General features: G+C 43.2%; 2 protein-coding genes across 6 annotated transcripts in view; both read right to left on the reverse strand.

The window, feature by feature from the left end:
• The window catches only part of rem1 (RAS (RAD and GEM)-like GTP-binding 1), a 39,680-nt gene extending 36,738 nt beyond the window's left edge, over positions 1-2,942 (reverse strand). Inside the window, exon 1 of one of the 5 annotated variants that reach the window (XM_048550136.2) lies at positions 2,822-2,942. The gene's annotated coding sequence lies outside the window, so the exon portion shown is untranslated. Of the gene's footprint in view, positions 1-2,660; positions 2,759-2,816 lie in introns of those variants that run through there. The other 4 variants (XM_048550132.2, XM_048550137.2, XM_048550131.2 and 1 more) reach the window with 4 other exon arrangements.
• An 11,323-nt stretch (positions 2,943-14,265) lies between these two features.
• c19h20orf96 (chromosome 19 C20orf96 homolog) overlaps positions 14,266-17,475 on the reverse strand; it is a 48,149-nt gene continuing 44,939 nt past the window's right edge. The window contains exon 11 of the mRNA XM_048550570.2: positions 14,266-14,494. Coding sequence (XP_048406527.1) covers positions 14,434-14,494 — 61 coding nt within the window. The 3' untranslated portion in view covers positions 14,266-14,433. The remainder of the gene's footprint in view (positions 14,495-17,475) is intronic.

Consider the following 17,475-nt stretch of genomic DNA (forward strand, 5'->3'; position numbering starts at 1 on the left):
CCATAGAAAGCATTCTATCTGAATGCATCATGGCTTGGTTTGGCAACTGCCCTTCCCAAGACCACCAAAAACTACAGAGAGTTGTAAACACAGCCCAGTCCATCACACAAACCAGCCTTCCATCCATTGATTCCATCTATACTTCTCACTGCCTTGGGAAAGCAACCATCATAATCAAAGACCCCTCTCACCCTGGTTATATTCTCTTGCACCCTCTTCTGTCGAGCAGCAGATATAAAGGTTTGTACGCACATTGAATAGATTCAAGAACAGCTTCATCCCTGCTGTTATTAGACTCTGAATGGGCCTCTCAAATTTTACATTTAATGTGATCTCACTCTCTGCGCATCTTCTCTGCAGCCATAACATTGTATTCCTCGCTCTGTTCTATTGCCCTAATTCACTTTGTATGGTGTGATCTGCTTGTACTGCCTGCAAAACAACTTTTCACTGTACCTAGGAACATGTGACAATAATGAATTAAATCAAGTCAAACATATCATCTGCTTTCCAAGCGTCTTACAGGAACCTTTAGGAATATCGTTACAAACTGTGAGATTCTCCGATAAATGGGAAACACAAACTTGTCTTTATTTTGCATCTTTATTGTGGCAAAACAACCCAAGTTGCAACATGCAAGAAGCACCTGACTGAAACTTTGCAGAGGGCTACATATGGAGATGTTGGGACAAGTGACCAAACATAGGCATAGGTTTTAAGAAGCACATTGAAGGAGATGTCAGAGATAAAGAAGTGTGAGGCACTTCTAAGCTTAGCTAGGAGAAAGCGTAATCATCACAGGAGGACTAAATAAAAGAGGCCAGAGTTTCAGGAAGAGCTTGAAGTGAAGTTCACAATAAATTTAGTCTGACTGTAATGATTGTTAAGACAACAAACCCCTAATTTAGTTTCAAATGGAGTCAGAGAGTGCTGGAGAAGCTCAGCAGGTCTGACAGTATCAGTGGACACAGGACTAGAGTTAACATTTCAAGTCTGATACTACTCTTCTTTGGAAAACAGACTTAATACAACTTTAGATTTTCTCTATTTTTGTGCCTTATCTATTTTAGCACCTAAGATTAGTATCTAGGTACTTTGTACTTAAGATGGTGCATGTGTTGTGACGTTGTACACATTTCACTGTACTCCTGTACTTCAATACACGTGATACTAAACCTAATTCTAATTCTAGTTTCATCCATCAGAATGACTATTTGGCAGACGAGCCAAATAGGGTTAAAAAGAAAAGGGTTTGCATTCTGCAGGGAAACTGGGGAATTTCTTTGGATTTAAAAGCATTTATCATTCACAGCTGAGAACCCAGCAGCTGTGCTCTTATATTTATCGATAACGACATTTATCAAAAAGCCTACGACAGGAAAGTATTTTAATACAGCTTGTCATTTTCAAAATTCATTTTCAATACATGGAAATCACCAACAATAAAGGCTGGCATTTATTCTGCATCCTTAGTTGTTTTCAATGGATGGAGATGGATATATCTTGAAACCATTGCAGCTTGTGTACTGAATATATTTGCACAGACCTGCCAGGTCGGGAGTTACATAACAGTAGGGAGTGCCTGTTCAGGCACTTGCGTCTGCTTTGCCATCCACTTACATCATATTTGATCTATAGTTTAATCTCGCTGTGGTTCCGTAATGTTTAGAGTCAATCAGTCATAGAGGTCCACGCATGGAAATAAGCCCTTAGGCCCAACTTGCCATGCTGCCCAGTTTTCACAAGTTAAACTAGTCCCATTTGCCCGCATTTTGTACATATCCCTCTCTACCTATCCCATCCATGTACCTCTCTAAATGCTTCTTAAATGAAAAAATTGTACTCACCTCCACCACTAGCTCTGGCAGCCCATTCCAGACACTCATCACCCTCTATGTGAAAAAAATTGTCCCTCTGGACCCTTTTCTATCTCTCCTCTCTTAACTTAAGCCCTCTGGTTTTAGGCTCCCCTACCCTGGGGAAAAGCTGTCAGCTATCTACCTTATCTATGCCTCTTCATGATTTTATAAATGTCTACAAGGTCATCCTTCAGTCTCCTGCACTCCAGTGAAAATAGTCCCAACCTGTTCAACCTCTCCTCATAACTCAAACCTTCCGATCCAGGTAGCATCCTAGTAATTCTTAATGATCTTTGCCTAATCAAAATGGAACAATTTTTGAAAATTTCAACCAGCTCCAATCTCAAAGCCATTTTTTTGGGGGGAGGTGGTTCGAGCAAGTGGTATTTCTCGATATCAGCCTGAACAGTTCATCTTTAATTTGAAGGTGAAACTGCAGATGCTGGAAATCTGAAAGGAAAACAGAAATTGCTGGAGAAACTCTATAGGCTCGGCAGCATCCCGTGGAGAGATAGCAGAATCAATGTTGCGAGTCCAGTGACTCTCGAAACAGTAACTCTGCTTTCTCTCCACAGATGCTGCCAGACCAGTTGGGTTTCTCCAGCAATTTCTGTTTTTGTTTAATTTGAAGGCTCTGTCTCCTTGCTGAGTTCATCACCAGAAAAAATAACTCCTCTCTCCGTTCTCTATCAAATCAATTAATCATCTCAAACACATTTCTGTTAGCTCGTTCGTCGATCTTCCAGTCAATGCAGGGTACTGATGCAACAAAAAGTTAAGAAAGTTGGATGGCTTACTCACAAAGAACAGCCCGAAAGAAGGAGAGAGAGGGGTGGAGAAGTAAAAGCAGCCAATTTCATTACATGAAGACAACTAAAGGCATAGTAACCAGGGTCAGGTCCAAGAGAATGAAGTTCTTTCATTCCCTATTCCAATGCAGAAACACAGATCATTTACCTTACCTGGTGCCCGAGACCACTATGCATTCCTGTCGTCACTGCACAAGGTGTTAATTTCTCTGCTGACAAAAGGGCAATGTGTATTGTACAACTGAGACTTTCCATCAGAATGATCAATTTCCATTGGAATTTCCACTGAGCCTTGAAACTAAATAGTATTTACCATGGTGATGGTATCTGGTTCCAAAGCATTGTTAATAATTCAGCAGCTCCCTTGGCTACGGAATGAACTCTTGAGTTCTCTCTTGCGACAGGCTTTGTGAGTTTAAAACTAGAGGGTGCAGGTTTTAAAGAAACCAGAATCTCACTGAGATCAGACTTTGGAGCTGATTCTTTTTCCACCACATGAGTTGTGGATCTAGAGAACAGCCTTATTATTATCAAGAACATTCAATACTGCAACAGTCAGCCTGCACTTAATGAGAGTTGCATTAATATTCTCGGCTGTGTAATGATCACAGAGCTAAATTTCCATGTGACTGATTTCAATGATAATAAAATGCTTTAGTGAGTTCTTGGGATTCTGCCTGAAAAGGTGCTAAAAGCAGAATCTTTGAATATTTTTAAGGCAGAGGTAGGTAAATTCTTATCAAACAGGGAGGCAATGGTTTATCAGGCTAGTTGAGAAAAAGCATTTGGTGTTCCAATCAAAACAGCTATAATCAAATTGAACTGTGAAGTAGCTTTGAGAGACTGGATGGCCTAATCCTGCTCATAATTTGTAGGTTCTAGAGAGCAACCTAGCTCAGGCAGTAGAGAATATTTCAAACTAAAGGCAAAGGATCAAATTTGGGAAGGTGTGACAAAAAAAATCGCACGTGGGAAATAATGGAAAAGATGAACAGATTATGAGAGAAATTAATAAAGAGAGTAGATTTAAAAGTAGATTAACAAGTAAGGCTAGAGGTTGAAGAAATAAAAAAGCAGTGAAACTAAAGACTCTGTTTCCAAATGTATGTTGCATTTGAAACAAACCAAAAGAACTGAACGTACAAATAAAATGTTATAATCTCTCAGCCAATACAGAGACTTGGATGCAGGATTATTTGGAATTGGACCTGAGTACTGAACAATAAATGAAATTTGAAAAGGACAGGAAGTTAGGAAAACTAGGGGTAGCTCTTTTAACTAATGCACGATAGAGAGGAATAAGCTAAATTCAGGAAACCAGGATGTAGGACTCTTTACGGTGGAGATGGAAGACATTAAAGGAAGAAGTCACGTGTAGGATTAGTGTACAAGTTCTCTTACGGTAAGTAGATGGTAGGATGGTAATGGGAAGTTGGTCAGAAGTATATGTTGATAATCAGGAGGGATTTTACTCTACATCTAGATGGAAAAATCTGATGGGCAAACAGAGCCTAGAGGAGGAGCTCATAGAATGTTTCCAGGGTAGTTTCTTAGACTACGATATCTTGGAGTCATCAGAGAGTATGCTATTCTCAACATGGTATTGTGCAGTACGATAGGACTATTTAATGACCTCATAGTGAAAGTGCTCCTGGATAGCAGTGACAATTATATAATTAAACCTTTCATTCAGTTTGAGGGACAGTGGAGAGGGTTAAGAACATAGAATATAGAACTTTTACTATCCTCCATGTGCATATCCAAGAGTCGTTTAAAAGTCTTTAAAGTATCTGACTCCACTACCACTGCTAGCAGCGCATTCCACACCCCCACCACTCTCTGTGTGAAGAACCTACCTCTGACATCTCCCCTATACCTTCCTCCAATCACCTTAAAATTATGCCCCTTTGTGATAGTCATTTCCGCCCTGGGAAAAGTCTCTGAGTATCTATGTCTGTCATCAACTTGTACACCTCTATCTCATCCTTCTTCGCTCCAATGAAAAAAATTCAATCTCCCTTAACCTTTCCTCAGAAGACCTGCCCTCCAGTCCAGGCAGCATCCTGGTAAACCTCCTCTGCATCCTCTCTAAAGCTCTCACATCCTTCCTATAATGAGTTGACCAGAACTGAACACAACATTCCAAGTGTGGTCTAAGACTAGTATTTTAAAAAATAATACGAGCAAACAGAAGGCCATGAAAGCAGAGCCAGCTAAAGTGAATGTCAAAGTAGATTAAGGGATAGGTCAACAGAGATGCAGTGGCAGACATTTAAGGAGATATTTCAAAATATGCAAAATATGTACATCCCAACAAAAAAGATACTTTCCAAAGGGAAATCCCAGTCTCTGTGGTTAACTAAAAAAGTTAAAGATAATATTGACTTAAGAAAAGGTGCGCAACTAAGCCAAAATGGTTTTGGGTCACAAGATTGGTTAGAATATAAAAAGCAGCAAGGTAGGACTAAAAATTAGTGAGACTAAAATAGAGACTGAGAGAAAATTGGCTAGAAATGTAAGAATGGGCAATAATTCTGTAGATATTTTTAAAAAGTTAAACAATGACCGTTGATCCTGTAGAAAATGAGTCTGGGGAATTAACAAATGCAAATAAGGAGATTGATAAATTGATCTTTTGTATTAGTCTTCACTATAGAGGATACAACTGAAATCCTAAAAATAGCTGTAAATGAGGAAGTGGAAGGGAGAGAGAAACCAAAGAAAGTTAAAAGCTCAGTGGAAGTTGTGCAGAGTAATTGTTTGGAGTTATGGGTTGACTTGTTTATATAAAAGTCTTGGATAAAGGAACTGAAGATGTGGTGGTTAAATTCACAGATGATGCAAAGATGTTGACATTCAAGGCATCATCATCACTGAACCCCGACTGTTAAAATATCTGGAGTTAAACAGTGACCTGAAACTGAACTGAGCTGGTTTTTTTTTCTTTATTCAATCATGGGATGAGGGTGTGACTGGCCAGGCAGCATTTATTGCCCTTCCCTAATTGCTTAGAGGGTAGCTAAGAGTCAACCACATTGCTGTGTGTCTGGAGTCACATGTAGGCCAGACCAGGTAAAGATGGCAGTTTCCCTCCCTAATGGACATTAGTGAACTAGATGGGTTGTTCCAACAATTGACAATGGATTCGTGGTCACCATTAGACTCTTAATCCCAGATATTTTATTGAATTCAAATTCCATCCTCTGCAGGATTCGAACCCAGGTCCCCAGAACATTATCTGAGTCTCTGGATTAACAGTCCAGCTGTAATACCACTAGGTCGTCGCCTCCCCTGTATGAGTAACGTGGATACAAGAGCAGGCCAGAGACTACGAATCTTGCAGCAAGTAACTCATTTTCTCACTCTCCAAAGCCTACCCAACAGTTACAAGGCACATCTCAGGAATGTGATATAATTTGCCCGGATGGGCACAGGTCCAACAGCACTCAAGAACCTTGACACCACTCGAGAAAAGCAGCCCACTTGATTGGCACCATGCCCACAAACATTCAGTCCCTCCACACTGATGCTCAATAGCAACAGTGTGTACCATCTTCAAGGCATGCTTCAGAAATTCACTAAGACTTCGTCGACAGCACCTTCTAAAACTGTGATCCATCTATAAGGACAAGGACAGCATTTACATGGGAACACCACGCCTATCATTCTAACCCACTCGCCACCAGACTTGGAAATGTGTCGCTGTTCCTTTGGTGTCACTTGTGAAAATCTTGGAAATCCTTACCTAATGGCATTGTGTATCTACCTACTGCAAATGGACTGCAACAGTTCAAGAAGGTAATTTGCCATCACATTCTCAAGGACTACTAGAGATGGACAATAAGTGCTGACCAACCAGCATCAGCCACACACTCCAAATGAATGTGTGGGTAAGTTGTGAATTAGACCAAAGCATATGGATAAGTTAAATTAGTATGCAAAGATCCAGAAAATGTAGCTAATTTGGGGACAACGTGGTATTGTCCATTTTGGCATGCATGTTACTGAAATAGTGTGAGACTGTAGAGCTCAGAGGTGCAGAGATCTGGAATATCCTAGTGCATGAATCAGAAGATGTTAGTAGGCAGGTAGAGAAAGTGAGAGCATATTATCATTTATGGCAAAGAGAATTGAACACAAAAGTTGGGAAAGTTGTACTTCAGTTATTTAGTGCATTAGTAAGACCACACCTGAATTAAACTGTATTGGTCTTCTTATTTAAGGAAGGATGTAAATGCATTGAAAACAGTTCAGAAGTTTACTCGACAAATATCTGGGTGCATGTTCTCTTGTGAGGAAGTTTTGGACAGGTTAGGTTTGTATCACTGGCATTTAGAAAAACAACAAGTGACTTCTCTGAAACATATAAAATCCTGAAGGGTCTTGAAGTGATGCATGTGGAAAGGATGCTTTTCTTGCAGAAGAATCAAGAACTAGGAGTCACTGTTTCAAAGTCAGGAAAGTCTAACTATGTCAAAACAAAATGCCCTTTTCATACAAAAGATGCAAGTGGAGTCCTTGCATATTTTTAAGGAAAAGATAGATTCCTAATAAGGAAGGCACTGAAAGGTTATTGTGAGTAGGCAGGAATATGAGTTAATCAGATCATCCACGACCTTATTGAACAGCACAGCCAACTCAAAAACCTTTTGGCCTAATCCTATTATTAATTTATACACTTGTATGTACACGTTCCATTGACCGGTGACTCAGGATTTCCTAGCTGGATAATCATATTTGATAGCAGATAATTGCTGACAATGACAACATACATTTTCCATATTTCCCTGTATTTCTTTTCCATTTTCAGGCATACACCTGTTAGGAACGGGAGGTCAAAACCCTCTGATAACTAAAATCGAAACACAAGCCCGCAATCTGTTACAGCATGAGTAGAGGTCCCCCTTCTAAGAATTAAACATGAAAATACCCAGAGAAACTTGCCTCATCTCAACCAATCTGTTAAACTGTTACAAAGAAGGGGAGGTTAAATGAAAGAAAACCCCTGATATTCACTTCATAAGTAACAAATAACAATTTATTTATTTAACTCTAACGGTGAATAAATGAACATTAAATCCCGATAATGTGGAAGCAGGCCAATGGTCCATCAAGTCCACACTGACCCACTGAAGAGCATACCAGATAGACCCACCCCCTACCCCGGCCCTGCATTTCTTATCGTAGACAGTATGGGCAATTTAGCCATTAGCAATTCACCTAAACTACATAGCTTTGCACTGTGGGAGGAAACCCACACAGACAAGGGAAGAAGGTGCAAATTTCATATAGACAATTACCCGAGGGTGGAATTGAATGTACGTCCCTGGTGCTATGAGGTAGCAGTGCTAACCACCAAGCCACCATGTCTCCCCGGATTACTAACAAACCAACCAATTCCCACTTAACTACTAATTATTCTCTATTTGAACTAAATTCTAATGGTATGCTGTTCCAATAAACACAAGTCTCACTTACATAAACCCAAGTAATAAGAAAATAAATTAAAACTTCATCTCTCAAAGTCTACACGCCTTTGTTCTGCTGTTCTCAGGTCATAAATCCCTTTTTTCCAATAATCCGGCTTTCAGGGATGTTTTCTCTATAAAGTTTTCTGTGAGGACTCATAGCTAAAAGCGCTGTGGTGGCTGTAATGGATAGATGGTGCTTTCTTAGACAGCTTAGCGATTTCATTTGAGGGCTTAAAGTGTATTTCTCAAATGGTGGTTCGCTCTCAAACCAATTTTCAAAAACCCTCTCCTTATATACCTTGAATGACATATCAATTTTCTTACAATAGCATTACAATATCTTATGCTGCACAGCAGCAGAGGAAGTGGTTTACTGGTAATGTCACTAAACTAATAATACAGAACCTCAGGTTAATGTTGGGTGACAGGTATTTCAAACCCACTACAGCAGATGGTGAGTGATAATGGGAACTGCAGATGCTGGAGAATCCAAGACAATGAAATGTGTGGCTGGATGAACACAGCAGGCCCAGCAGCATCTCAGGAGCACAAAAGCTGACGTTTCGGGCCTAGACCCTTCATCAGAGAGGGGGATGAGGTGAGGGTTCTGGAATAAATAGGGAGAGAGGGGGAGGCGGACCGAAGATGGAGAGAAAAGAAGATAGGTGGAGAGGAGAGTATAGGTGGGGAGGTAGGGAGGGGATAGGTCAGTCCAGGGAAGACGGACAGGTCAAGGAGGTGGGATGAGGTTAGTAGGTAGGAGATGGAGGTGCGGCTTGGGGTGGGAGGAAGGGTTGGGTGAGAAGAAGAACAGGTTAGGGAGACAGAGACAGGTTGGACTGGTTTTGGGATGCAGTGGGTGGGGGGGAAGAGCTGGGCTGGTTGTGTGGTGCAGTGGGGTGAGGGGACGAACTGGGCTGGTTTAGGGATGCAGTAGGGGAAGGGGAGATTTTGAAACTGGTGAAGTCCACATTGATACCATTAGGCTGCAGGGTTCCCAGGCGGAATATGAGTAGCTGTTCCTGCAACCTTCGGGTGGCATCATTGTGGCACTGCAGGAGGCCCATGATGGACATGTCATCTAAAGAATGGGAGGGGGAGTGGAAATGGTTTGCGACTGGGAGGTGCAGTTGTTTATTGCGAACCGAGTGGAGGTGTTCTGCAAAGCGGTCCCCAAGCCTCCGCTTGGTTTCCCCAATGTAGAGGAAGCCACACCGGGTACAGTGGATGCAGTATACCACATTGGCAGATGTGCAGGTGAACCTCTGCTTAATGTGGAAAGTCATCTTGGGGCCTGGGGTAGGGATGAGGGAGGAGGTGTGGGGGCAAGTGTAGCATTTCCTGCGGTTGCAGGGGAAGGTGCCGGGTGTGGTGGGGTTGGAAGGCAGTGTGGAGCGAACAAGGGAGTCACGGAGAGAGTGGTCTCTCCGGAAAGCAGACAGGGGTGGAGATGGAAAAATGTCTTGGGTGGTGGGGTCGGATTGTAGATGGTGGAAGTGTCGGAGGATGCTGCGTTGTATCCGGAGGTTGGTGGGGTGGTGTGTAAGAACGAGGGGGATCCTCTTTGGGCGGCTGTGGCGGGGGCGGGGTGTGAGGGATGTGTTGCGGGAAATGCGGGGGACGCGGTCAAGGGTGTTCTCGACCACTGTAGGGGGAAAGTTGCGGTCTTTGAAGAACTCGGACATCTGGGATTTGCGGGAGTGGAATGCTTCATCGTGGGAGCAGATGCGGTGGAGGCGGAGGAATTGGGAATAGGGGATGGAATTTTTGCAGGAGGGTGGGTGGGAGGAGGTGTGTTCTAGGTAGCTGTGGGAGTCGGTGGGCTTGAAATAGACATCAGTTACAAGCTGGTTGCCTGAGATGGAGACTGAGAGGTCCAGGAAGGTGAGGGATGTGTTGGTGATGGCCCAGGTGAACTGAAGGTTGGGGTGGAAGATGTTGGTGAAGTGGATGAACTGTTTGAGCTCCTCTGGGGAGCAAGAGGCGGCGCCGATACAGTCATCAATGTAACGGAGGAAGAGGTGGGGTCCGTTACATTGATGACTGTATCGGCGCCGCCACTTGCTCCCCAGAGGAGCTCGAACAGTTCATCCACTTCACCAACACCTTCCACCCCAACCTTCAGTTCACCTGGGCCATCTCCAGCACATCCCTCACCTTCCTGGACCTCTCAGTCTCCATCTCAGGCAACCAGCTTGTAACTGATGTCCATTTCAAGCCCACCGACTCCCACAGCTACCTAGAATGCACCTCCTCCACCCACCCTCCTGCAAAAATTCCATCCCCTATTCCCAATTCCTCCACCTCCACTGCATCTGCTCCCACAATGAGGCATTCCACTCCCGCACATCCCAGATGTCTGCGTTCTTCAAGAACCGCAACTTTCCCCCCGCAGTGGTCGAGAACGCCCACCTCTTCCTCCGTTACATTGATGACTGTATTGGCGCCGCATCTTACACTCACCTCTACTGGCTCCATCCCCACCCCTTTGACCTGTCTGTCTCCTCTCCACTTATCTTCTCCTTTATCCATCTTCTATCCGCCTCCCTCTCTCCCTATTCATTTCAGAACCTCCTTCTCCTCCCTCATTTCTGAAGAAGGGTCTAGGCCCGAAACGTCAACCTTCCTGCTCCTCTGATGCTGCTGATCCTGCTGTGTTCATCCAGCTCTGCACCTCGTTATGTCAGATTCTCCAGCATCTGCAGTTCCTGCTATCTGTGAACCAGTCTATCCAACCTTTCTTCATAGCTAAAATCTCCCATACCGGGCAATATCTGGTAAACCTTTTCTGTACCATCTCCAAAGCAGCCACATCCTTCAGGTAGTGTGGTCACCAGAACTGTACACAGTATTCCAAGTGTGGCCTAACTGAACTCCTATATAGCTGCAACTTAACTTGACTAACCTTAAATGAGGGTAAGCATGCCAAAGGCCCTGGTTGCTACCTTCAATGATCATTGCACACTCAGATCCCTCTAAATCCCTTTTGCCGTTCACTCTGTAATTTCCACATGTACTTGACCTTCCAAAATGTGTTACTTCACATTTGTCTGGATTAAAGTCCAACTGCTACATTTCTGCCCATGCTTCAGCTAATCCATATCCTGCTGTATCCCTTGACAATCCTCCACACTGTGCACAACTCCACCAATCTTTGTATTGTCTGCAAACTCACTAACTAGACCAGCTACGTTTTCCTCCAAATCATTTATGTAGACCACAAACAGCAGAGATCCCATCACTGATCCCTGTGGAACACAACTCCATTCCGAAAAGCATCCTTCCACCGGCATCCTCTGACTCTAATGACTAAGCAAGTTCCGTATCCACCTCGCCATCTCACCCCTGACACCATAAGACATTACCTTTTGTACCATGACAGATCTTGTTAAAGGCTTTATTGGTCCATGTAGATAACATCAACTGCTTTTTCCCTTATCAATCACCTTCATCACTTCCTCAAAAAGCTCGATCAAGTTAGTGAGGCACAACCCATTCCGCACCAAACCATACTATCTATCGCTAAAAACTCTACTTGTTTCTAAATGTGTATAAATCTTGTCCCTGAGAATCTTTTCCAATAATTTCCTTACCACAATGGAACTCACAGGCCTGTACTTTCCAGGATTATCCCTGTTAGCCTTTATAAACAATGGGACAAGTGGCTATTCTCCAGTCGCCTGAGGCCTCACTCTGTGGCCAAAGATGATACAGAAATGTCTGTCAATGCTCCAGCAATTTGTTCTCAATATTCTGGGATAGATCTCATCACAATCTGGGGACTTTTTTATCTTCATATGGGTTTAGTTTTCAAATGACTAGTATTGATCACATGGTCACCAGTGGCTAGCTTTTTTTTCACTCAATTCAGTGTCACCATCTGCTGTAAGATACTGAAATGTGAGGCTGGATGAACACAGCAGGCCCAGCAGCATCTCAGGAGCACAAAAGCTGATGTTTTGGGCCTAGACCCTTCATCAGAGAGGGGGATGGGGTGAGGGTTCTGGAATAAATAGGGAGAGAGGGGGAGGCGGACCGAAGACGGAGAGAAAAGAAGATAGGTGGAGAGGAGACAGTATAGGTGGGGAGGTAGGGAGGAGATAGGTCAGTCCAGGGAGGACAGACAGGTCAAGGGGGGTGCGGGATGAGGTTAGTAGGTAGGAGATGGGGGTGGGGCTTGAGATGGGAGGAAGGACAGGCTAGGGAGGTGGGGAACGAGCTGGGCTGGTTTTGGGATCCACATTCAAAATCTCCCCTCCCCCTACTGTATCCCCAAACCAGCCAAGCTTGTCCCGCCTCCTGAACGTGTCCTTCCTTCCACCTATTCCCTCCTCTCACCTCAAGCCCCACCCCCACCTCCTACCTACTAACCTCAACCCGCCCCCTTGACCTGACCTATTTACTTTTTAGATTAGATTCCCTACAGTGTGAAAACAGGCCCTTCGGCCCAGCAAGTCCACACCGCCCCTTGAAGCATCCCACCCAGACCCATTCCCCTATAACCCACACACCCCTGAACACTACGGGCACTTTAGCATGGCCGATCCACCTAGCCTGCACGTCTTTGGACTGTGGGAGAAAACTGGAGGAAACCCACACAGACATGGGGAGAATGTGCAAACTCTGCACGGTTACCTGAGGCTGGAATCGAACCCGGGTCCCTGGCACTGTAAGGCTGCAGTGCTAACCACTGAGCCACCGTGATGCCTATTTCAGAACCCTCTTCCCCTTCCCTATTTCTGAAGAAGGGTCTAGGCCTGAAACATCAGCGTTTCTGCTCCTCAGATGCTGCTTATCCTGCTGTGTTCATCCAGCTCTACACTTTGTTATCTTTGATAGACTGGGAATGTTTTCACCGGAATGCAGGAGGTTGAGGGGCGACCTGTGAGTGGAATGGATAGAATGGACGATATAAGGCTTTTTCCCCAGGGTGGAGGGGTCAATTACTAGGGGGCGCAGGTTCAAGGTGCAGAGGTGGGAGAAGTTTAAAAGAGATGAGCGAGGCAGGTTTTTCGCACAAAGCGTGGTGAGTGCCTGGAATTTGCTGACAGAGGAAAGTGCTGGAAGCAGACACAAAAGCAGCATTAAAGATGCACCTGGATTAATACATTGAGGGATTAGTATTATGTAAGTGCAGACAGCTTTAGTAAGGAAGGGCAAGATGTGTTGGCGCAGGCTTGGAGGGCTCTGTTCCTGTGTGTACTGTTCTTTGTTTGTTCACTGTTGCCCCTTTAGGAATGGAAATCTTTTCCCCTTGCCTGGTCTGACAAACAATGACTCCAGACCCACTAGCAATTTGGTTGACCACTCGGCATTTAAATGATGGTCTAGCCAGTGACACCCACATCTTGTGAATGGAGTAAAAAAATCTTAAGTCTGTAACTTCCAATCTCAGCTCCAACTTTAACCTTCTGCCCCTCACCTGTACTTACAGCAAAGGTTCTACCTTATCAAAACTTATAAACATTACCATCAGATCACTCCTCCTCACAAGGGAATATAAAGCAAGTGTATTTAGCCTGTCCTCACAATTTAGACCTTTTAGCCAGCCGTTTGAAACAGCTCAAGGGCCTGGAGTTAAATGGGAAGGCAATCTTCTCTTTGCATGTTCAACACAACATCCATGTCTGGTGTGCACCTGTGGGGTCAAGGAAAGAGTCTGTTACGATTTAATGATTCAGTATCCTGCTGGTGACCGAGCCAACTCTAGTTATTGAGCCAATCTCTTTCTTTGTTGCTCATAGCTACTTTTGCCATGAGCTCTGCTTCATGATATGTCACACTTCTCTACCTTACATCACCCTCATACATCCACACAGCTCAGTGATCTCCATCACCGCTAATTTCATCTATTATACCGGAGTTTTCCTTCAATTCCACTGTTCCCCTACAGAATTTCACTACACTGCATTCATCTTTAGGAAGTAGGACCTGGAGAAAAATTGACAATGTTGAGATAGGCTTCGAAGTTGCATTACTATGGATGACATTATGTATTATTAGAGGTCCTGTACTTCAGATGGGATGTATAAAACAATGTCAGTATGCAAAAATGCACAGGAAAATTTGCTCATAATAATGGGATGTATATAGTGAATGCAGAATGGGTAAATTTAAAAACACAGGTTAAGGTCTGGAAATAGTTTTATTTCTGCACGATTGTTATCCAGTCTTCCTCTGTATCTTGCTGTACACATAGCAATTCCAGCTAAGGCCATTCAGCGGATTGCTATATATCAGAATGTGTCAATAAAAAGATCAGGTTAACGTTTGAAACAGCTCAAGGGCCTGGAGTTAAATGGGAAGGCAATCTTCTCTTTGAATGTTCAACACAACATCCATGTCTGGTGTGCACCTGTGGGGTCAAGAAAAGGGTCTGTTACGATTTAATGAATCAGAGAACAAAAGAATCTATCTTATTGACAGTAATTCAGCACAGCCAAACTCCAGCCGAACTTAACATAAACCAAGTCAAGAAACTTAAAAGATTTGATAAATGTAACTAAGTCTTTTTTTTTCACTCATTGACAGGATAAGGGCATGGGTGTTAAGTCCAAAATTTCTTGTCTATTCCTAAATTCCTTCAGAAGGCAACCTTCTAGAATAGAATATATAAACATATGAAAAGGAGCAAATGTCGAACATTCTGCTCCTTCACCAAGGTCATGGCAGACATCTGTATTTCAAATTCTACATTCTCACCTTATCTCAACAATGTTTGATTGCCCTGCCCAACAAGAATCCATCCACCTGTCTTAAAAATATTAAATGCCCTTGCCTCCTCTCCCTTCTGAGACAGAATTCCAAAGTTGCAGAGACCTCTTGAAAAAAAAAGTCTAATCTCCGTCTTCAAAGGGCAATCCACGATTTTAAGTAGTTATGGGCTGTCCTGTTAGAGGAAGCATCCTTCCCATGATCATCTTGTCAGGACAATTCAGGATCTTATACACGTTTATCAGATTAACCCTCAATCTTCTAAACCCCAGTGCAAACAAGCCCAGCAGGTCCAAACTATTCCTCCATCTCAAGTTATGAGGAGGGTCAATCTTCTAACTAGTTCAGGAAACACTCAACACCAGGTTATAATCCAACAGGTTTATTTGAAAACTCAAGCTTTCAGAGCCTCGCTCCTTCTTCAGGTGTTAGTGAGAGAGGTGGTGTCAGACATAGAATTTATAAGTAAAAGATCAAACGTCACATTACTGATGAGGATGTATTAAACAAACCTGAGATGCTGTTAAATCTTTAATCATTTAGAAGGCTTTAATTGATTAATATGTATGTTTTTACATGGATTTACATATAAAGCCTGTGTTTTCAAATAAACCTGTTGGACTATAACCTGGTGCTGAGATTTCTGACATTGTCCACCCCAGTGCAACACCACTATCTTCACATCATCTAATTAGTGAAAAGATATGTGTACAGCATAAATACCAGCAAAGACTAAGTGGTCTGAATCATTTTTTGCTATTTTGCCAATTCTACATACAATATTTATTTTGGACTTCTTGGCATCTTGATTTGAACTCATGACATTTTTTTGGGGCAAGGACTCTTGATTATTCAGCCAATTCGATTTTCCACCAAAAGGGTCTGATTTAATATAAGGACAGATCCAAAGAATCCCTACAGTGTGGAAGCAGGTCATTCAGCCAATCAAGTCTACAGTGACCCTTCAAAGAGCATCCCAACCAGATCCACTCTTTGCTTGCAACCCTGCATTTCCCATAGCTAATCCACCTAGCCTACACATCCCTGGACTCTATGGGCATTTTAGCCTGGTTAGTCCACCTAACCTGCACATCTTTGGACTGAGGGAGGAAACCCATACAGACATGAGAGGAATGTGCAAACTCCACACAAACAGTCACCCAAGGGTGGAATCAAACCCAGGTCCCTGGTGCTGTGAGGCAGCAGTGCTAACCATTGAGCCACTGTGCCACATGCTACACAGCATTGGTGCACCAGTTTGTTTTCATAATGTCAATAAATGGGTTAAAATGATAAAGGCTAGCGGTGGGGAATTCTAGTAGTATTTCTGCTTTAGCAGCATAGTCTTGTACGAGTGGGAGATCTTCCCATGGGAAAGTTAAACAGATAAATATAATCTGCCTCGTGTTTCCCTCTCTGCTGTTCAGCATCACGCAGTTCCACTCCAGTGAAGTTTGGCTGACTGCACCAGGAACATTATATAAATTGGACTTGAAAGAGCCCTTCCTGCCTGGCTAAAGAGGCAAATAACTTTAGTGGATCTGCTTCTAAGCCATTAAACTTCATCCACCCCTCCCTGTTCTTGCACAAAAGTCCAAGTATATTGGAACAACAACAACTTAACATTTATGTATTGCCTTCGATGTAGTGAACTATCCTAAGGAAGCTACACAGAAATGTTATCAAGTACAATTTGACACTGACCCCTCAAGGAGGTATTAGGGTTGAATACGTTCACAATGGGGAGAATAAACTACTTGCATAAAGATTTGATCTAAGAGATACACAGGAACAGGAGTAGGCTATTCAGTCTTTTGAGATAATGGGAACTGCAGATGCTGGAGAATCCGAGATAACGAAGTGTGGAGCTGGATGAACACAGCAGGCCAAGCAGCATCTCAGGAGCACAAAAGCTGACGTTTCGGGCCTAGACCCTTCATCAGAAAAAGGGGATGGGTAGAGGGTTCTGAAGTAAATAGGGAGAGAGGTGGAGGCGGATCAGAGATGGATAGAGGAGTGGACAGGTGGAGAAGACAAGAGAGTTGCAGTGGGAGAGCTTTTGTGCTCCTGAGATGCTGCTTGGCCTGCTGTGTTTATTCAGTCTTTTGAGCGTGTACTGCCATTCATTGAAATCGTGGTTAACCTGTGGCCTAACTCCATATGCTGATTTGGCCCAGTTCCTTTAATACCTTTGCTTAACAGATTTAAAACTACAAACCGATCTAGCATCAATTGCTGTTGTGGAAGAGAGTTCTAAATATCTACCACCGTGTGTGTGTAGATTTAAACAGACATCATAAAGAAGGCTGGAGATGTTCTTCAGCCACAAATGTTGCCAAGTAAAGCAATTAATCCCAGTGTTATTCTTAAATCCCATTCCCTGATATTTATTTGCTTCTTGGTTCCTTGACTGCCTTCAGCCTAGGCAGCTGGAGACACAGTCACCAATGTCTTAAGCTTTGCAATTCCCTCCATGAACATCACTGCCTTTCCTGCCCTCTTTAAGAAGCTCTTCAAAATCCTACTCCTTGACCAAACTTTGGTTACCTACCCAAACATCCAGGAGATTCAACTTCAAATTTTGTTTGACACTGTACCTATAAAGTGCATTGGGGTATAAAA

Source organism: Stegostoma tigrinum, chromosome 19, assembly GCF_030684315.1.
Source record: "Stegostoma tigrinum isolate sSteTig4 chromosome 19, sSteTig4.hap1, whole genome shotgun sequence".
Classification (NCBI taxonomy): domain Eukaryota; kingdom Metazoa; phylum Chordata; class Chondrichthyes; order Orectolobiformes; family Stegostomatidae; genus Stegostoma; species Stegostoma tigrinum.